Here is a 22,469-nt window from a genome sequence, read left to right as displayed (position 1 = left end):
ACATTCACACATTTACATTTAGACACGCTTTATAATTTACACTCACAAGTAAAAATATTGCCACTGTTAAAAATAAAGTCCTGCATTCTAAATCGGTAAGTAAAAGTACAAAAGTATTACCAGCTAAATAAATAAAAAAATTAAGGTAGTCACTAAGTAACAGAATTGCCCCTTCCAATGTAATATTGTCATACACCATATTATTTGAATAGTACTACTGATGCATATAAGAAGCATTGTAATGCTGTAGCCAGTAAGGGGAAACTAATTGTAACTATACTATTTCATCTACAACATCATATTTTGTTAGATGATCGTGTATGTATGGGAAATCTGTAGTAAATAAGATGTCAGATGAATGCAGTGCAGTAAGAAGTACGCTATTTGCCTCTGAAATGTAGTGCAGTAGAAGTATAAAGCAGAAGGAATTTGAAATACTCAAGTAAAGTACAAGTGCCTCAAAATGTTACTTACAGTAGTAGAGTTCTTGAGTAAATGTACTCAGTTATATTCCACCACTGCTGTAGTTTAACAGAATAATGCAGGTGCATTGTGAAACTCACTGCCCATAAAGTATTTGGCACTCTAAATAGGGCTGGGCATCGTACCGATACGGTACCTGGTTAAGTGATACAGATACCAACAGAATACCTTTTTTCCGCATCATTCGATACCCATCATGTGAATGGAGGCATTCAGTTATGAAAAATGCCACCACCACTCATCCACTAGCTGCTGCGGTAGTGGGCCAATCACACGTCGCATTAAATCAAAGAACGCTTGCGGTGATTGGCAGCGAGCAAAACCATAAAAATCTAGATATACGTAAGTACAAAGAGGATTGAATGCAGGTAAAGTTTGACTGGAGAAGTTTCGATACTACTCTGTACTGGGGTATTTCGGTCGATACCTTAAAGGTACCGAGTACTGATACCCAGCCCTAGCCCTAGATATTTGTATTGTTTGACAATTAAGCCAAATACAGCAAGAAGTTGCACTCAATACACTTAATTTGTTACAGTGCAGTGTCCTACCTTAACCTTTTAATTTGGAGAAGGCCACATATTTCAACATACAGTAGCATAAATAACACTTTTAGAAAATTGGTTAAAACAATGTTATTATTATCTGCCAACTTAAGTCAAGTTGTTTACAGAGCCCCCAATATATATTATATACTGTATATTATATATATATATATATATATATATATATATATATATATATATATATATATATATACAGTATATATTTGTGAAATTTTGGCCGCTGTTTAAACTTTGTTAGACAGTAAAATGACTGTTTCATAGGGTCAAAGGCCTGTAAATACTCCTCATATATGTGGGATCTTTTGTCAGAAATATGAGTGATCTGTGTCATACAAAGTAATGTAAATGTATTACATGGCTTAAGCAAAAGTAGTGAGAGGGTAACTGATATTGATATTGTGACATTCTGTGTACTTCTTTAAGGTCATTTAAGGTATTATATTATGAGTATGCATGTCCCTCAGGCTTACTTATAGTATGTAATTGGTGCTCTCAGATTGAAATGTTACTCATAACTCCATATTTGGACATCATATTTGGACATCATGGACATCAGTGTGTCTACTGTCAGTGTTTACACAGCACTATTCGATTTGAATAAAGTTGATAGTTTTACGTGCCAGTAAATGTAGGCAACAACATTGAACATAAGACAGTCACATGCTGTTAGTTCCGCTGATAATCACAGGATTTCCACAGGTACAGATGGAAGTTTAATAAATGCAGCGGTGGCTGTGTCTTACCCAGGGCCACCCGAGCTGCAGAGGCATCATAATTGATCCAGAAGGAGACCCAGGAGAGGATGGTGATCAAGATGGAGGGCATGTATGTTTGCAGGATGAAATATCCAATGTTCCTCTTAATCCTGAAACTCAGCGAAAGCCTTGGATATGAACCTGTAATAAGGAGAAAAGATGGAGTGATAGTTTGAGAAAAGAGCTGGGGCAGAGTAAAAAAATCTGTGAAAAAAAGGAGAGAAGGGGGGGAAACGTTGGCGCAACTTAAGAGTTCCAAAGTCTGCACTTTGACAACACGCAGGGTAGTCATTTCTCCATTTGTTCAGATGGAGCACTTAATTTCCCCAAAGCGATGGATTCCTTTCCAGGGACAAGTTCGATTCCAATTAAACATGGCAGAAAGTCGCAAACACGGCAGATTTTTCTGCAACCCCCTATCTCAGCAGGCAGCTCCAGCATCCCTCTGAGAATTGTCACAGAGAGCTGCTGTGCTTTTCTTTCGCACTTTCTCTGTCCTCTAAACATTACCAAAAGGACATTTCAGAGGTGCATAATTGCAACGCATGCCTTTACACTAAAAGAGGAAGGAAAATATATGTGGTTGCAAGGTGGTAACTCATTCCACTGAATGCTTTGCAGGGAAATACCAGCCGCTTGTGCCAAGACATTAATTGGTCTTTTGACTGCATTTAATTTAAACAACCACAACAATGCAATGCTGATGCAAACAGCAATATATACATCCAGGCAGGCTCTCTCCACTTCAGCTATAACTAGATATTTACGAGGTTGGAAACAATACAAAGTGCTCTAAATACAGTTAAATTCCATTCTATGCATTCTGTCTACAGTTTTATTTCCAATATGTCACCAAAGAAAAAAAAGGCTTCAGATAAGCCTGATGGTTTTTAATCTAAAAGGCTATTTGCTATGGGGAACATACAATGATGAATGACCTCATCATCTCCAGGTTCCTGTAAATCTTTTAATGAATCAATACCTTAGCATACATACTTCATCAAACCTGAGACAAGTGGCTTAGATCACCCAAGTACATCCGAGATTAATGGTGGCGACAAATGTTCACAGGTTTCATTAAACTCCAACATGAGAATTACACTTGAATTTGACTTTTGGAATTACTAACACATCACTTTTTTTTTTCTTTTTCTTTTTTTTTTTGGAGCTTTTTCACTCTTGAACTTGTCTAAAGTCTATTGGACATCTCTATACAGTAGGTCAAAGATTTAAATATAGAACTAATAGCATTCTGCATGCCATCACCACACCCTAACACAAATGTCCAAAGACTATCATACTGAATGTAGAAAATGCAAAGTCTATTTTCCAAAGTACTGTATGTGTTGCACTTTTTTGTTACACTCTACTGTAGTTTAAATCCAGATATTCTTGTGTAACATTTTGGGAAGTAATCCTCTCAATGTGTGTCAGCCAGTGGTGGAAGAACTAATCAGATTCTAAAAAAAACAGTTTGACATTTTGGGGAATAAACGTATTCACTCTCTTGCTGAGAGTTAAATGAGAAAATCAATACTACTCATCGCTGTGCACTAAATATAAAGCTAAAGGCAGAGATACAGTTAGCTTAGCTTAGCATTAAGACTGAGAACAGAGGGAGACAATTAGCCTGGCTCTGTGGTGAAACAAAATCTGCCAAATAAAGGTCACTCTGAAGTAGAACGTTGCACTAACTAGAAATACTCAGCAAAGCACCACAAACTTGTATACAAGTACCAACAATTTCTGTACAGTACATGTATAGTGCTTAATTGAAGTTCTGATTCTAATAGGAACACTGATGATGAAATATGTCAGAGAACAATTGCTGTAGCTATCATGAGTCAATGTTTGGTACTTTAGTTGCACTTTGCTTTGTTTTTTCAAGTCAGTGCACATTTTATAAATAAGTGGAAATGGCCACCTACAATCTGCTGCAGTGACAATAACATATTTACTGTTGCCCCCACTCACAGAACTCCCAGTGGTGATACGGATCCAGAGGTGTTTATAAAGCATGTAAGCATCATTTTGTGTATGCAGTGGACACTTTCAGCCTAAGAAGCATTTTCTACAACAGCCTTACCTGTAGTAAACCTGACCTCTCTGGACACCAAGCGGAGTTCTACAATGGAAAACTGAGGTAACTCCAACTTGTCAACGCCCGTCACGGCGCTGTCTCCTCCTTGCCAGAAGAATACGATGTCATCTGTGGTATATCCATCTGTGACAAGGTCAGGGCAAATTCAGAGGGGAGAGAAGAGAGAGGGGGAATGAAACATGTGGTGAATAAACAGCCATTAAAGATAACCATGTTTCTATTTCAAGTCTGTTCCAAGAGTTTGGATAATGAGCGGAGGTCGCTTTGACAAATCAACAACTTATTTTTTTTATCTACTTTATGTTTCATTACAGTCATTTAGAGCTAAGCAAGCCTCACAAAATATTCAGTCTTTTTATGTAGACTTTTGGAGGTCACTGCATTGCAAGAATCTGGGACTCCATCCTATTAATTTACATCATTCTGTTCAGTAAGACCTCCAAAACTAAACTAAATAAAATAAAAAAAAAGATTTTTCTGCCGCTAACTCCCCGGAAGGACACAAGCTCTGGTTCCCGTAAAATGTTGTACATGGGGATTTTATTTTTTGGCTTAAAAACGCATACCGAGTGCTAAAGATGGGTCAATCATGTTAACACATTTTTCAACAAGACATCACAGTTTTATTATATTAATCCTAACGGAAGCATTACGGATTGTAGCCAGACAGTCGGAGGTGATAGGGTTTAAGGAGAAATGTCAGCTCATGGGAAAAAAAGAACGGTCGATACAGAGTGCCGAGTTTTTAACCAAACATGGACTTCTAAGTATTTATTTCCTGAAGTCAAAGGTAAAGCCATGTGCTTAGTTTGCGGAGAACAGATTGCTGTGTTAAAGGATTATAATTTGAATTGCCACTACAATACTAAACACGCAGAGAAATACAACAACTTGACTGATGCAGAGCGGGCACGGACATCTGAAGCTATGCTAGTTAAGCTGCAAAAGCAACAAGGCATCCAGCGATGCAGCAGTCAAGACCAGCTTTGTGATATCCCACAAAATCGCCAAAAACAGTAAGTCATTTTCTGAAGGGGAGTTTATTAAAGAGTGTTTGGTGGACTCTGCTGCGCTAATATGCCCAGAGAAAAAAGAGACGTTTGAGAACGTGCCGTCTGACATAAAATTAATGTTGAGCAGAATTGAGTTTAGCCTATTGGTCCGGCCCTCCACAACAGTCCCTGTTTCTCATGTGGCCCCTTGGGAAAATGAATTGCCCACCCCTGCTGTAGGACAACATATGTAAGAGACTGGCTAAATTAATTCACATACATCTAATTAGCTCATACGGGCTACTTAGGTGTGTAGAAGCTAGCTGCTAGTCTGGGCTGTGAACATTAGGATCTAACCCATTTATGGAGTCAAAACACGTGATTTGGCCTTGATTTGCATTATGACTGTTGTTTATGTTTGTGAAGAAAAGAAGGATGGCCCTCAGAACTAACAATGTATGGTACTTTCACTTTCAATTGATTGTTTGAAAACATTTTATGCGATAGTCTGATTAAAATTGCACATTATACCTTTCTAAGGGTCTTAAATGTCATGTGTGACATGTGTTATGTTGTTATAACGTGTATACATTTGTATAGATGTTTATACATTTGTAGAGATTTTTCTTTAATTAAAAACAAAATAGTTTTGTATTTATGACCTCTTGTCCTATTTTCACTACATGGGAGAGATCCCCCCGCCCCGTTTTACAGTTTTTTTTTTCATGTAACTAAGTAACTTTTACTTAAAGTACTACTTTTACTTGAGTATTTTTTCAGATAGGTAATTTCACTTGTAATTGAGTAATATTTCATCAAAGTATTGACACTTTTACTTGAGTACAATATTTTAATACTTTTTCCACCTCTGGCAATCCCATGCTCCACTGTCCAGACTACTATGGAGCTATATCAATGCATGCATTACCTGCTGCATGAAAATTTATTAACATGTGTCACTTGGTATGGCGCTCCCACACATCCTTAACTGGCAGTGCAATTGAAAGTGACCACAGCAGTAGATTTATGTCAATAGGCCAGTATGCATTCACTGCAGAGCAATTTCTCAGTCCGGGAAGTATTACAACATTTCACATTCTACTACCCCACGTCCAGACCTGGATGGCATTAAACTCACTAAGGGACCAGGACTCATTGCCATTAAATCTCCCTCTGAGGTTATAGGGTAAAGAAATGTGACATTGTCCATGAAATTGAAACAACTGCTTTCCTAATCAATCAAACTGATGGTAAATATGCATGACTCCCACTAGTGCAGAGTGTTCCTTGAGCACATAACAGCAGATATTTTTGCAACTCTTTAATTCATGGCATATCCATATTTCATTGCTTACTGATTTCCCCGAAGGTAAACACTAAGCACTTTTATCTTGAACAACAAAAACCACAAATATCTGCTGTATTGAGCAAGTGGGTTGATTGATGGAGTGGTCAATGAAAATGATCAAGCAAATACAATTTTTAATTACACCACTAGTACATTTTTCAACTAGATATTGATTTGTCTAAATTAAAGCATTGGGGGGGGGGAGAGAGACATGAAACATCAATTAAAGGATATTTTGTGATATCATGTAAAGTCTGCCATTATGTCTTATTTTCATCCTATGTGTATCTACATACCTGATGACTTCACAGATACACATGCAGATGACAACATTCCCTTTTAAGAGTCAAGCTACCAGTTCACAATGTTCCATATCTTTTTTCATCCCATTATGATCTGAAAGGGCAACTCCATCAGTTTCACACATAAAGGCCAGTTTATTAGCCATGGGGAGTACTGCTCAACCCGTAATGGATCATAACTCCTGTGGCTCTCGGGGTAAAAGTGCAGAACAAATCAGGAACAGACGGGCTAACCACGTAGTTCCTGAATAATTCTAGGAATAGTTGGAGATATCAAATTTTTATTTGAGAATTAGTTTTCTTGCTGAGAATTAAGAAGATTGAATTGAATACCACTCAACAATCTGTTTGGAAAATATGAAGCTAAAGCCAGGAGACGGTTAGCTTAGCATAGCATAAAGAGTGGAAACAGGGGGGAAGCAGCTAGCCTGGCTCTGTCCATATCTTGTTTGTTTAATCCAGATTATGTCTTGTCTTGTTGTTTAAATCTAGCTTTCTGCAAAAAAGCAATTTGCCCAAATGCTGAACTATTCCTTTAAGGACAATGTTAGATAATGATAAGTTACTATACTTGAGAACAATATCTGGATATTTACAAACTGACCATGTCCTTAATGAATCATTCCTGATTGATCAGGCGCTAAATGACTCTTAACCCATAACTAATTATTATTTGCTTGTTACTTACATATTAGTTACTAGTTTTGTGTGCAGGGTATTCATGATGATGAAATTATTATTGTGGATGGTGTGTGTGTGTGTGTGTATTTTTCAGACATTGCACGACATTAGGGGTTAAGAGCCATATTGAGGGTGATGCAAGGTCGCTAATATTTATGTTATCATTTTTCCTTCACCACTCAATGATCCAGCAGTGGCCCTGTCTATCTGTCAAACTGACGGAACAGTAATCAATGCACTGTGATTTCTTCACTATTTCTCAAGGCAGTCATCAACTGCAGAGGTCAAACATCTGACAAATGGCACACATTGGCAAATAACAGCCCTAAATTATTTATTATAGAGGTAACGTGATGTTTTTTAAGATAGTACTAACAGCTTTGTAGCAGTAGGGTTGGGTATTGTTTGGATTTTTACGATTCCAATGCCGAACCGGTACTTTTAAAACGATTACGATTCCTAAAGCGATTCTTGAAAAACTGAAAAATGACATCAAAGATGTAATATGTTTACTAGCGATCATGTGCAGTGAATGGTTAATATGCTTGTACGTCCGTTTTGGTGAGCCCAGAGGGAAAATATGGCATTTTAAAAGTAGCCTACATTTACGGTAGCTAGCTAACGGTAGACTACAGAGAAAGTGTGATATTTTTACGTCCGTTTCGGAGCGACAGAGGGAAAATATTTCAGTCGACACATTAAGTGGAACTGAAATGAGGAACCGAAATTTGCATTCTAATCCGGTCCGATTCCTACCGGTTGCGTAGGAACAGGGTTTTGGTACCCAACCCTATGTGGCAGTCATGTTTATTGCTTCTGAAGCTTGCTGTAAGTTAAGGGTCTTTCTTGTGAGAGATAAAGTCAAATTATACTCACAACTTTCAATTTCCAGGGTGCAGTTCTGTTCATCAAGAGGGTACCTCCTCAAGTCCATCATGCAAGCAGCAGTGGTGGTTATTCTTAAGAAAAATAAAGAGAAACAGAACAGAATAGAAGATTTTCTAAAGATCTGGATACACACGAACACAGACAATTGTATGTAATGTTTTCCCACAAATAAGAGGGAGGTGAGGTCACAGATTAACTTTAATATGTTGCACAACATGATGAACCACCAGTTTGTCCACCACTTAATCAAGTTGCACTTTCAGAGTCACTATTTTGTAGCTGTTTGTTAAAAGACATTTAGCCAATATTGTTGGCATGTATCTTAATGGGTTTGAATGTAACTGTGCAGCACATTCATGCTTCAGGGTCAAGGAAGATGGAGACTCTACCTGTGTACATGAGGCATTGAAGCATTTCTCTCTTTTATCAAAAATGGGGAGAATTTTCCACAGTATTTGTCCTCCTTTACCAGAGCCTCTTAAATATTATTTATTCTTTATGTTTGTGTGAGTAGTCTGGAGAAGTATTTACTTTTATATGGATCACTAACTGCTCAGCATCTGTGGTTTTGTCAATGCACGTTATTTATTGCTAGTTCCAAGATGTGTATTTCCAGGTAATTTTAGAAAATGCGTATGCATAGCAGTTTATTAATATCAATAAATCCAGTGGCCCAGGAAAAACAGCTTTGGCTACAAATTACACATGTAGGGGTCTTTGGCATTTCACTGAAATATTTATCGGTGCAGCTCATTTTAGATTACATTTCTGCTGTTCATACCAGCTGCTATATGTTCATCATACTAGTTTTCATTCGCTTACTGCCCTCCTGTGTAAATGAAATAGAAAAATTAATTTTAGCTCATCATCTCAGTGTCAGAAGCCACCAGCTCTTTCCCCTGTGAACATGCTGGTGGCTTCTGACACAGAGAGTAGAGAATAATATGAAGTTTTACCCTTTAAAGCACGTTTCACATTTTGGATACATTATCAAATGTTTAAGTCCAAGCCACCAATGCTGCTACAGTCTGTGGTTGTACATGGATGCAGTAAGCAAATGTACACAACCATCTACAGTACCTAACATTATTAATACAGTAGATAATAAGCTGTTTGCATTGGAAATATATTGCTTGAACACAGGGTTTCTAAATTGGTCATGGTGAGGTGAACAGAGTGCTGTCGGAGGGTAATTGGAAAACAAAATATGTTCCGCTAAAGATGATTGAGCCAGATTAACACACAAGCATGTGGGGCCTCCGGGTCCATGATAGTAGGAGGCAACAGAAGGGTAAATAAAATAACACATAAACAAAATGTGTGACAGGTATATATTTATTATTCACAATGACACTGAGCTGCATTCTGCTGCACAAGCATTAAGCTGCTCGAAGTGCATTCCGTTCAGCTCTACTGTACTGCACCTCCCTGCTGCCTCACAGAGCGCTCCTCAGCTCCGAGTGTACAGCAGGGCTACTACTGACACACACTGGGAGGAGATCAAATCATGCCTAATTACATTAATAAGAAAGGTCACTTGGAAATCATTATTTTCCAGGCAAAAGAGTTTGAAAAAAAGCTATGTCTTTTCAATGTTTCTCAGTAGCATAAGGTAGTTACGACAGGCCCCAAGGCATGCTAGTTACTAGTTATGAAACACACACACACACACACACACACACACACACACACACACACACACACACACACACACACACACACACACACACACACACACACACCGTTAGGTGTTCGACTAGCAGATTTGCTCAGATTTTCAGTCTTGAAAGATTTTGCACCTAAACTATATCGTATCATCTTGTCACATGACCAAAAAGAGACTTGACATTGGACAACATCAATATACATATTAACCAGCAATCATCATTGAATATCTGTATATGACAAAAATACCAAAGAAAATAAGAAATTATTTATTAACTTAAATATTTTTTTTTGTTAGTTTATTTATAATTTTTATACTTTATGTAGAATAAGCATATACTTTTGTCATAGATTGTTTCTGACTATTTTATCCAAAAAATGGCATAAAAAAAGAGATGGGTTTGCCTTTTCTAGGGCATAAATAGCAAATTGCACAGTTTGGGTTCTTCTTCGAGCACGTGTATTTTCAAGGTGGCAATCTGAGTCGCTTGCAATGGCCCATTCTTCACCCTACACATTGTTGATTGGCTTCAGTTATACACAGAGAAAAAAACGAAAGCCATACTCCTGAATGTGTTGTAATCTGAGCATCTCTGTTCTTTGTTTCTATGGTCTGTGAGAGCCGTGTGGAGGCAATCCCAGACCACTTTTTTTTCAGTATTTCAAGTACAGTACCTCTACGTCTTATGACAGTGAACTATAGAAACTTCTAACACATTATAACGACAGCCTTGGCCCTAAACAGTGAAGTAGTGGTAACAAAAATACATCACCAAAAAAGTATGCCAAAGTTGCATCTTATTGTATGCAGTGAAAAACTAAATATGGAGAAACTAAAATGTGCTGCCTGAAACCTAAAGCTGTAGTGTGTTCCTGTGTCCTCCGTGATCATAAACAGGAAAACATATCCTGTCAAGACACAGTTACTGTTCTTAAAAGACAATACCCCTGGTAGCACAGTGAAGCAGTGAAACCCTGGCAGCAGCAGCAGCTCAGAGTAATGGATTTCTTCACCCCCTGACAGAGAGAAGGAAGAAAAACAAAAACCCAGGACGAATAAAATTGACTTTATATGTGACAGTTAACAAGTCAGGGGAGAATCCTCATTGAGTAGGCACAAGTTGGGACGGCTCACAGCAAGGGCCTGGGATTTGGATATGTCAGCAGATGTAGGTCAGCAACTTACAGTCCCACCAGAGACGGTCAGCAGCAGCCCCAGTCCTGAGCAGGCACTGTAGTCCCACACTCAGCAGTCCCTTTACTTTGTAGATTTCAACATGATATGCAATGTTAGAAAGTTTGTATTGTTTTGTCAGTTTCAATAAGAGGTATGAGACGACTACAAATTATAAAGCAAACAATGCAAATTAACTTTAATATCATAACAATTAAAGTTAGTCTGAGGAAGTAAACTTTTAATTCACAATTAAAGGTGCATTCCACTCATTTCTACAGGCCACTCTTGGCTTTTTCTGACTATGTATCGTGCCAGCATTACGTGACAACTAAAAGCAATCTGGAGGTGGATCACAGAGCCTCAGCACTATTAATCTATATCGATGACGTTTCATTTACGGGATTGATCCGTGCCGCCGGAGGTTCTGCCGGATGTCCCTCATTTTAGGCCGGATGTCCCTCACCTTCCGCTTTCTTTGTGTTGGCATTCTAAACTCTGGTTGATTCGGGAAACATCCTCAGAGCTAGAACCGACAATCAAATTATATTTATCTTTTTTTTGAGTAAAATTCTCATCACACACTCGACAGCCATTTTGATTCCAGAGCTCGCCTCGCTACATACAACCAAAACAAGTTCCTTCCAGAGGCTATTTTGCAGCGGCACCGTACCTGCGTCTGACGCTTAGCACTGCCCAAGACGATTGTGATTGGTTTAAAGATATGCCAATAAACCAGAGCACTTTTTTCTCCCATCCCAGAATGTTTTGTGGACTAGCCAGACCCTCCGCCGCAGCGCTGTGGAGGAAGGTCTGGCAATGTGAGACTACAGCACTACAGACAGGGAAGCTTTCAGATATATGAGCAATAGTTTTGACACCTACACAGTCTACTCCTGTAGCCCTCTCTGTGAGGCAGCTTGCTTACCAAAGAAGATCATAGTACTACACCATGGTTTAATAAACAGAGGAACACGAGATGGGAAGAGAGAAATCACCATCTGGCGAAAGCTTAGCTCAACAAAGCCCTCAATGCTCTGAGGATCCGGTGCACTTCCAAACTGGATTGTCAGTCCGCTATCAATGATTCAGCCTCTCAACTCACTGGCAAGTTAGACAAAAGCTGCTCTATAATGCACACAGGGCTGGACACTTTCTACTGACACCGACTTCTTTTATTGATGTTTGGAATGACTTTGTTTGTTTGCAACACCCAAATGCTCTTCTGCACCACTCAGCAGTCTTCAGACTGGTCCCCCTCCCTCCTCTTCACATAAAAATAAAGCACAAGGTTGAAATCGAGCTACAGTATATCTCAAGTATACAAAAATGACAATTTAAGCAAGGTTTGCAAAATAAATATTCAGTCGAGGGACAGGGTTGGGGGCAGTTTTCCAGATTTGATTTGAATTTTGGACCTACAGTATACCATCATTCCTCCATTGTTTGATTCTCACAATGCATGACCACCCTTGGGGAAATTAATTATGGCAAGCATATGCACATTTATAGACTATACATAGTCTCCAATGCACTATATTTACATATCATTGGCAGTGGTACTGGCTGTGTTTGTTTACTTAAGTAAAAGTACCAGGACACCAATGTAAAAATGTTCTTGAGTAAACCTCCTTAGTTTCTTTCCATCACTGCTCATTGGAAAATGGGAAGAATCTGGGGCACAGAAACACACATACGCACAGGTACCAGTCACCCATGTTGGGAAGGTTACTTTGGAAATGTAATAGGTTACTGATTACAAGTTACCCTATTTAAAATGTAACAGTAGAGCAACTATTTCAATTACTTATTTTCGTGGATAACTGTAATTTAATTTCCCATTATTTTCCCAGGAACAGTAATGGATTACAGTTACATTTATTTTGCAATTAAATTACGTAACACCGTTGCATGTAACTAGTTACTCCCCAACACTGCCAGTCACCTTGGAAGGACTGGGGGCCATGATCTAAACGCTACAACGACCACGAGGCAGCGCTGATTACTGTGCTGTATGCTACCCCAAATCACTACCAATGCATTCAAATATGGAAGATTCAGCAACAAGGACAACTATAGACTAAGTGTATCAAATCAAATCAAATCAATATAATTGATGCAATCTAAAAAAAAAAAAAAAAGATGCAATCTGCTTGGTTTATCCACAGAATAGAGACTGCAGGTACAGAGAATGCACCATTTAACGCTCAACACGAGTTCAGTGGGTAAAAAAATGTGGACAGGTAGAGCTTGGACTTCAAATGAATACAAAAATAGAGGTGGTTAATCAACACAAATCAGCACAGCTCAGATTAAAATCAATGGGAGCACTAGGAATCAAGGTAAATAATGGTTTCAGAAAAAGACAAACACCAGTATCAGCACATTTCACAGTGAGTGGATAGGGGAGAGCGGCGAGCGCAGCACTAGGTGCAGTAGTGTGTGTAATGTGATTGTCCACAGTTTGCAGTCTACTGTGCTCCAGAGTAGCGCTGGGGATGGATTCAAAAAGGCGGTCTTTACAAGAAAATGCATTTAAGACAACAAAAACCTGCAGCGATCAAACTTGAGAGGAACTGAGAACGCAACATGTACTGTTAAAGTTACATTGTTTTCTGGAAAGAAAATGTCCACACAACCCTTGGGCAAAGTCAAACATTTTCACAAAGCGATTTAATTGCATGCTTACAGGAGGCTTGTAAAGGTGCTGAAATCACCGTGGCATGTAGATTATGCACTGCTTCTAATTACCGTGCAGGGCTGAAAAATGGTCTGGAGGACAGATCCAAGGGGTTGACGCCATCTGCCTTTTACCATTACTGCAGTGGGTGATGCAGTATGCTTGAAGATGAGATGTTGGAGAATGCTAGTGTCCCTAGCAACAGTCTTAGCTTTCTGTTTTTATGCAGGCATAAAGCCAGTAGAGGTGCAAATGCAGGTGTAATGCTATTTTCTTCTGGCACAAGTCCATTTTTACTATGCTTGTACCTGCTTGGTACTTTTCTGGCTCCAAAGGAACCTGGATGTGCTGAGGTACGTACGCTGAGAGGAGCAGCTGGGACTCTATTCAGTGTCACATTTACTTTTCACTAAATGGGGTGAAATTGATCCCGTTTCCACCTGCTTTACTTGGTGGAGGCACACGTATAAGTTTTTCAGTGGTGTAACTAAGTACATTTACTCAAGTTCTGTGCTTAAGTACAAATTTGAGGTACTTGTACTTTACTTGAGTCTTTTCTTTTCATGCTACTTTCTACTTCTACTCCACTACATTTCAGTGAGAAATATTGTACTTTTTACTCCACTGCATTAATATGACAGCTTTAGTTACTAGTTACTCTACAAATTAAGAGTTCTGCACGCAAAGCACATGTAGTTTATAAAATACAATGTTGTGCTGTAAATTAAACTACCCAGCAATATAACGGCCTACAAGTCCAGCTGAAATGATAAGACCACTAAAGACAGAACTGTTTTGATCGTTTCCAGTTTTTCTGCATTGATTACTTTTACTTTTAATACTTTAAGTACATTTTCCTGATGATACTTACATACTTTTACTTAAGTAACATTTTCAATGCAGCACTTTTACTTGTTATAGAGTATTTTTACAGTGTGGTATAAGTACATTTACTTAAGTAAAGGATCTGAATACTTCTTCCACCACTGAAGTTTTTCATCTAGTACACATTTAAAACAATCAAAGATGCACTTAATTCATTGATTAATGCCGAATGCTGTTATCTACAACTGCTTGTAGGATGTATGAGGTCATTCTGTTTCAGTTCAGTAGCCGTTAAACAGCAGCAGAAGGGGGAAGGCAGAGGGTGATTTGATTGGCCTTTATTGAAGCACGCCCAAGCGGTAGTACCTCCTGATGTATTCCTCTAACACATGATATATTCATCCTGCACCGGACCCTTCTCAGGGCGGCACCATGCTGCTCCAAGATTGCACTTGTACATTGCCAGGCCCACGTGTCACAGAGGGTAAAGAACAAACCTTAAAGATTCATCTAGTAGGCAGACATTTCAGCAGCAGTGAGATTGCATTTCTACAAAGTTGATACCTTGTGAAGAGCCATAAAAGGAGAAAAGAAAAACTTTTGCCATCAAATCTCCCTTTGTGTCAGCACCAATTCAGTAATTCAGGGTTTCTGAATACTGATTATTGTATTAATAATTCATTACTTCATATGATCTACACCTTGTCACTGCCGTTTTTTTTCATGGAACAAGACATGTTCCCAGATTCTTTGCCTCCATCAAACTACTTTGTTTTAATGACTTGTGTTGAGAAAAGCAGCAATCCATTCTGGGCTTTAACAAACCTCAGGACGCTTTCATACTTTTAGCCGTCCCCAAGGAATTCTAGATGGGTCCCTCTGTGCACATTTGCTGTTGACTGAATTTTCTAGTATTTTGAACTTTTTTTTTTTTGCCTTTCTGGGACATTTAATCTTAGATTAAATGTACCCCTCTCCTTCCAAACTATTGTTGTTGTTTGTCCTGAGTCACACTAAGATGTTTTTAGACAATTCATTTTATAAATAAAGCTTTAAAGCCTGTTTTTCTTGCCAAAAATAAATCTTTCATAATTCCTCCTGCCACAGGACCAGAATACTAGCAGCGGTGATGTTGTTTTTCTGGCACCACATGTGAGGTTATCAACATTTTCACTTGGTGTATTACTTCCACATTACAGAGGCGAATGATGAAGGCAGCAGGTATCTAATTAAATGTTATCATGAGCGTGTCCGGGTCTACAGCAGTCTACTGTTGGCAAATATCACTCCTCCTTCACATCCGCCAATTAAGTGTTTCTGTTGTCTCTCTCTTATATTCAATGACATGTTTCCTCTTGCTCGAGAGATATTCAACAGGGGGTCTGTGACCCCTCCCTAACAAAGTGCAGGGGGGCCGCCAAATTAATTCTAAAATGTTTTTGAAAGTTTCATTTTTCAAAAATTCAAATATGTCTGAAAATATACAATAATATGAATCCAACCTATTATTAGGAAAGATAATTTGGCCTTTTTGTAAAAAAAAAACAAAAAAACATTTAATTTGCACATTGGAGTGGCTGGGTTGGCTCAGTGGGTAGAGCAGGTGCACATATACTGAGAGGTTTATGCCTTGACGCAGAGGTCCAGGGTTCGAATCCAACCTGTGACGATTTCCTGCATGTCTTCCCCCTCTCTCTCCTTTCTCACCTAGCTGTCCTATCGATTAAAGGCGGAAAAGCCCAAAAAAATTATCTTTAATTTGCACATTGGAGATAAGCTTATTATAGGTAAAGTAGCCATATAGTAGTCATAGAGGTACGCCTAAGGATTCACTGTGCCTTCCACATGTATGTTTAACATTAAAACATGATATATATGTACAGTAGTAGGGGGTCCCTCATCTGTCTCTCTTTCAGCTAAGGGGTCCTTGGCCTAAAAAACGTTGAAGACCCCTGCTCTAGATTTCTAAATACTGCTGATGCCATCTATCCATTTTCTGTATGTGCTAATGCTGTTTTAGGGTCACGGAGGGGTAAAGCCTATCCTAGCACCAATGAAATATATTTTTCCTGTATATCCATATTTTCTTATTAATAAATCTTTCCAAAAGTAAAATTTGAAAAATAATCCATCCACCCCTTCTCTATACTGTACCACCTTCCTTTTATGGGTAACTCCCAGCATGCACTGGACAAAAGGCAGAGAAACACCCTGGACTAAGCTACGTTCCGTTTCACAGTGTACACAAACAGTACTCCCTGCTCCCTGCTCAGTGCACGTCGGTTAAGGGAATTTCCTTTGACAAAATTCCTCCATTTGGAACACCCTGCAATGTCACCAATGCAGATATCACATCCCATGTGCGTTACCCTGGTAACATACAGTAAACACCTTGGATACGTTGCTGCTACTGTGGAAAATTGACACTACTGAAATAAAATATTGTAGAGCTGCAAAGATTAATCCATTAGTTGTCAACTATCAAATTATTTGCCTATTTTGATTTGAAAATGTCTCTGATTCCAGCATCTTTTTCTTTATTATTATTATTTTTTTGGCCTTTTCAGGCCTTTATTTGACAGGACAGCTGATGACATGAAAGGGGAGAAAGAGGGGGGAATGGCATGCAGCAAAGGGCCGCAAGTCGGAGTCGACCTCGGGCCCGCTGTGTTGAGGAGTAAACCTCTATACATGGGCGCCCGCTCTACCAACTGAGCTATCCGGGAGCCCTGATTCCAGCTTCTTAAATGTGAATATTGTCTAGTTTCTTCACTCCTCTGTGACAGTAAACTGAATATCTTTGAGTTGTGGACAAAACAAGACATTTGAGAAGGTCATCTTGGGCTTTGGGCAACACTGATCCATTTCACCATTTTCTGATATTTTATAGACCAAACAACTAATCGAGAAAACAATCAACAGATTAATCGACAATGAAAATAAACGTTAGTTGCAGCCCTAAAATATTAAAACAAAAATTGATACCATTAAAAACACACATTCCATTAAAATGTATCTGACTTGTAAATAAATGTGATTTGATTAATATGCAAGATGTAGAGTGTCATTCCAGGGAGGCGCAATGACTGATGGGTAATCTTGCTTGTCAGCTTCCAGCGAACTGATGAACCGTTGTTGCGTTCTTCTCTACACAGCTCACACTTCCCTTTGAACTGAAGCATTTTTGCTCCTTATGGTTTGGAATCTGACTTAACATGGCTGAATACCCTGTGCAGTCCACTTCACAGGGAACTACTAGGTGATCGGAACGCACCCCTAGATTTCGACTATGAGTTCTATGAAATAGAACCCTGCCGGCGCCACTGTGTTGCTGAATCAGTATCACAGTACTGCCTTTTGTGGCGCACAACTGTCAGTTTGTGTGAAATAAAAAAGTTATCTTTTGGCCACATCATTTTTTTTCCCCTTTTTGAAAAATCTTCTCTGAAAATTGAAACTAGTACACCAGTAGTTAAGGTTCACCCATGTTGAAATGCAGAAAACAAAACCAAACAACAACAAATATACAGTATTGATTAGCCACAAATTTAAATGAGAAATGCCGATGTAGAGTCTCTTACCTCAGCCCGTATAAGACAGTGCCATCTGGGTGCAGTCGGATCATACGGTTTTTTACTGTCACACCATGAAGAAAGGACTTCTTGTCATTTAGGAAGTAGGTGTCAGGGAGCCAAAGCTGGTCTGCTACACGGTTGTCCAGAGTCAGGTTTAGCTTCAGCTCACCATAGGCCAAACGCTTATCTCGCCAGCTCTGCTGGAAATACATAGTGATGGTGTAGTCCTGGGGAGAGAGAAAAACGTACATGAAGTCACAGACAAAAAAAATATTCAGTTGTACTGTGCACAAAATAATGAGCTACAAGAACAATTTAGCAAAAAAAAAACCCCGGCTTTTCTGTTTATCTTTTCTGTGGGAACGGTTTATCAAACTTGAACACATGAACATTAACATGAACATGAACATAAAATTAAGTTGAATATTGATGCCAGTCCTAAAATTACAACTGACAGACAATAATTCATGTAGAGGACAAGAACAAGGTGGTGTTTACTAACAGACGTGAGCATATAAAACATTTAAAATGCCTCTATTCAGTGGTTTACCCCAGTGTAATTTAATGAAGGGCAACAAGAGGAATAAGCAACAACAGCGATAAAAGAAATGCATCTCCTACGAGGACACTATAACACTGTTTTTATGCTTTTAGATCATGGAATTGTTTCGCTTTTTTACACAATCAGAAAAACTAAACTGCTCAGCATTTGTAAAATAGGACATGGGCAGCAAACTAATAAATACAGCTGTGCTAGTACTCCTGTATTATACTGTATCTAACTGGGAAAGCGCTTAAGCCAATGCATCATTGCCCCTCCGTTAAAAGTAATATACAGTCAGACAGATACACATTGGCTTCATTTTCAACCTACAGTCCAATGATTTTAAATTGTGTGCCATTAATCTCAGGTCATTTTTAACAGGTATAATATCTTACCCACGCTTCATGTGTTCGAGCATGATGATGCATGTTAAAGGAGACATTATGCTTTTCTGTATTTTCTGTCATATTTACAGTATAATGTTACATTGACGAATGTTCATATCAAACGTGGCCAAAGGTAAACATATTTAAAAGAAATCTCTGCAAACCAAAACCTCAGATTTCCCACTGTTCTGAATGCTCCGGTTTCAACGTTTTTTTCTACTCTCTGCTTCGTATGATGTCATACTGAGCCGGTTTTCTATATATGGTCATTATCTGCTCCAGGCAGGCAGCTACTGCAGTGTTTGCATTACATGCCCTGCCACATGTAGCTGCGGCATATCAAAGTGTGGGGTCTGGGTGTCCTCCCACAGGGTTATTTTGAGCGTGAAAGACACATTTCCTGCATTCTGATACACTTTTATGCACCAATTTATGGTGGGAATACCTTTATTTATCCTATGCGAAGGAAAACACAGATGGCATTCAAAATATATCAAAAATATAATGGAATATAAAGCAGTAAGGGGCTTTCACATCAGGGACCTGAGCCTGGATCACAAAAGTTGACCCCAAAGCAACGAGGACAAAATAAAACAGGCTACTTATATTTGTCTTAAATGTGCGGTGAAGGGAGGATACTGGCGTTAGTGTAGGCGGAGCATTGGGCCCGGTCGCTACGCACACACTACACATTGCGCTCAGTGAGGAGCAGGTCATGAAAGATGAGAAAAGTCTCTCTGCATGTTCTGCAGCGTTAGTTTAGTTTGCTGTCACATTACTCAACCTCGTATTTGTGAATACAAATAGCTGAAGTGAAAGTTCTGTCACAAAAATATGTTGTTGCGTATCATTGCACATTTTTAAGTGGGTATATGGAAATCCTGGAGATTTCTTAGTGGGTATACTGCGTATGCCTGCGTATCATGTAGACTACACCACTGCACACAGGTCTTAATGAGCGCTCAGCCATATTACTTAACAAATCAATCAACCCTTTCTATCACATCTGTTATTAAAAATGAGCAATCTCAAATGCAGATTTGATGAAAGACACCTTTCTGACACTTGACTGTCGAGCGGTTTAGCTTTTTGTTTTATCCGTAAGCGCATTTTTTAAAAATATCTCACCCCTCGTGTTTAACATTCACACAATATAAAATTGAGCATTGGATTGCTCCAGCAGCAAAAGCGAGACAAATAAACAAAGAAAGAAAACACATTAAAAAAAGAAGCTGCCTCACCATATGGGAGGAGTCACGCTGAGTGAAATTAAGAGAGTGCTAAGAATGACGTCACTCAGACACCGGCCATATTGCCTTCTTCACAACTCAGCCTGCATTCCTGACTGCTCTCAAGTCTGTGCCAGAGCAAAACAATGAGTGCTGTCTGGCAAAGTACTGTAAGGATTACACTGTGAGCAAATCATCAGTAGTTAAATGAACTAGTCATTTTTATGTTTAGCGTGAAAACCAAGGTTTCATTGAGTGGAAAGATGTGTAAAATTCTTGCCCAGCCCTGGCCTGGCTTGGTCACTTAGTCCAACAATCACGGCTGGCAGTGTTTGTGTGTGGGAAGCCAGTGAGGGATCACAGGACAAAGAAGTTTGTAACTTACCATGTTTACTTCTGAGATGGAGTCGATGCTCGCTATGTTGATGCTCATTCCTACGATGACTGGAGGACCTGAGAGAACAAACAAAAAAACTGATATCACTGAAAAAGTACAAGAAAGATAACATGCAACTACTATAATTGGAATGCACTTCCATGCACAAAGCAAAATAAATATATGGAGTAGTGATAATGTTACATTCATTTACCTATTTTAACTCCCACTTATGTTCTTAAACACATCTTTTCCTTTTCAAGTTTCAAATTCTCAACTAAAACTATTAAATGACTTCAGTTGCATATGTCACATCAGATTTTGTATACTACATTTTTTGCAGCTCAGAAGTATGGATTTCACCCATACATCAGATTTCAATATTCCTAGTTTAAAGTCCTAGCCTGGAAAACAGACAAATCTTTTGCTCTGGTAGATAGGTCTGGCCCCCCTCACATTCAAACAGATTTCTAGCCGGCCTGAACCTGGACGGGCCAATCACAACCATTTATCTCACGTGGGGCGGGTTTAAGACAATGATGAAGCGCCATGCTTACAGAACAGAATTACCGAACGTAACTGACATACTGTGTCCACGCACTGGGCTAATGAAACTCAGATCAAACTGCCAAACTAGGTGGTGTTGATCAAATATGAATCAGGACTATGTTACTGTATTGCATATCATAAAATGTTTTCGGAAACACATTTTGGTGTACTGTTTAGCTGTAATTTAAGAAAGTTTGTGACCAGGTCGCCTTTTTCCTGCTTCAAAACCAACTAAGCACTGCCCCAACATGCATGTGGAGCTCAGAGCTACGCCGTTTCATTGCTCTGATTGGTTGTAGGTCATGTTTCCTTGCTGTGATTGGTTGTAGGTTTATTCAATTGCATGCAGAGGCATTTTGGTCCGTGCCGTTGCTAACGCCCCTTGGAAATTGAAAATGAACTGAGAGGTTGCAAACTAAAATGCATTTGTGAATTAGTCTGGCAATGCCAGGCTATAAAAGATCAACATCAGCTAGAACACTTGCATTATGCATTATTTACACATGTTGAACTACGTTGATGAAAAATTCAAATCTGTTTTTGCTGCTCAGAGACTGTACGTAAAACAGAAAGCAAAGATCAGTTACTCTCAGCTTGTGCTTATGAAACAGCACAAGGAAAATGCACTCATCCATCCTAATTTCCAGGCTAGCAAGGACCGGGAAGAGCAGACTGTGCCTAGGTTACACGATTACCGTACACGCTATTGACATGTAAACAGCTATGCACGTCAACTCCCTCACATGTACAGATAACACTTAGCCCACTTCAATATTCACGCAAGTTAAGATTTACAAGGATTATCCATTTCACGGTACCCATGTACACACAGTTACTGAAACTAAGAGTAGGTGACTTTAGACATACTGTGTACTGTGTGATCACACAGATCAGCCAATGTACAACATTGTCTTTATTTTAGGGACATGTTTGAAAAAAAGACATACTTCACATCTGTGTGCTTACAATACATTTTAAATAATTGCAATGATAAATGACCATTTTTGGCAACAGTGGGGTATTCCCTGAGGCTCGAGTTCTCTTTTTACGTCACTCACCTGGAGTTTATTATTTTGTTGTTGTCAGCTCTTTTCAGATTAGGTGTTATGCAAACAAACTTTGGAATATTAGCATCCCTCTACAACAACACCTGCTTGGTGAAAACAGACAGCAACTCTGAGGAGGCTCAGAATAAGAATACACTTATTGTCAAGTAAGTAACACTTACAAGGAATTTGCCTTGGTGATTGGTGCATATGTAGAGGTATTAAAAAGGAAATAAACAATAAAGCAAAGTTAAACAAGACAATCAAACAAAAACAATGCGCACCAACACACCGAGGCGACATA

At 38.9% G+C, this 22,469-nt stretch overlaps 1 protein-coding gene across 2 annotated transcripts in view; it reads right to left on the bottom strand.

The window, feature by feature from the left end:
• The window catches only part of gabrb4 (gamma-aminobutyric acid type A receptor subunit beta4), a 61,616-nt gene that overhangs the window by 6,766 nt on the left and 32,381 nt on the right, over nt 1–22,469 (bottom strand). For both annotated transcript variants that reach the window (XM_031310956.2, XM_031310955.2), the window contains exons 3-7: nt 20,580–20,647; nt 18,042–18,262; nt 8,105–8,187; nt 3,891–4,028; nt 1,793–1,945 (exon numbers count right to left, since the gene is read on the bottom strand). In XM_031310956.2, the coding sequence (XP_031166816.1) occupies nt 1,793–1,945; nt 3,891–4,028; nt 8,105–8,187; nt 18,042–18,262; nt 20,580–20,647 (663 nt within the window). The remainder of the gene's footprint in view (nt 1–1,792; nt 1,946–3,890; nt 4,029–8,104; nt 8,188–18,041; nt 18,263–20,579; nt 20,648–22,469) is intronic.

Source organism: Sander lucioperca, chromosome 13, assembly GCF_008315115.2.
Source record: "Sander lucioperca isolate FBNREF2018 chromosome 13, SLUC_FBN_1.2, whole genome shotgun sequence".
NCBI classification, from domain to species: Eukaryota; Metazoa; Chordata; class Actinopteri; order Perciformes; family Percidae; genus Sander; species Sander lucioperca.
The sequence above is the reverse complement of the archived record's forward strand: the minus strand, read 5'-3'. Positions and strand labels throughout refer to the sequence as shown.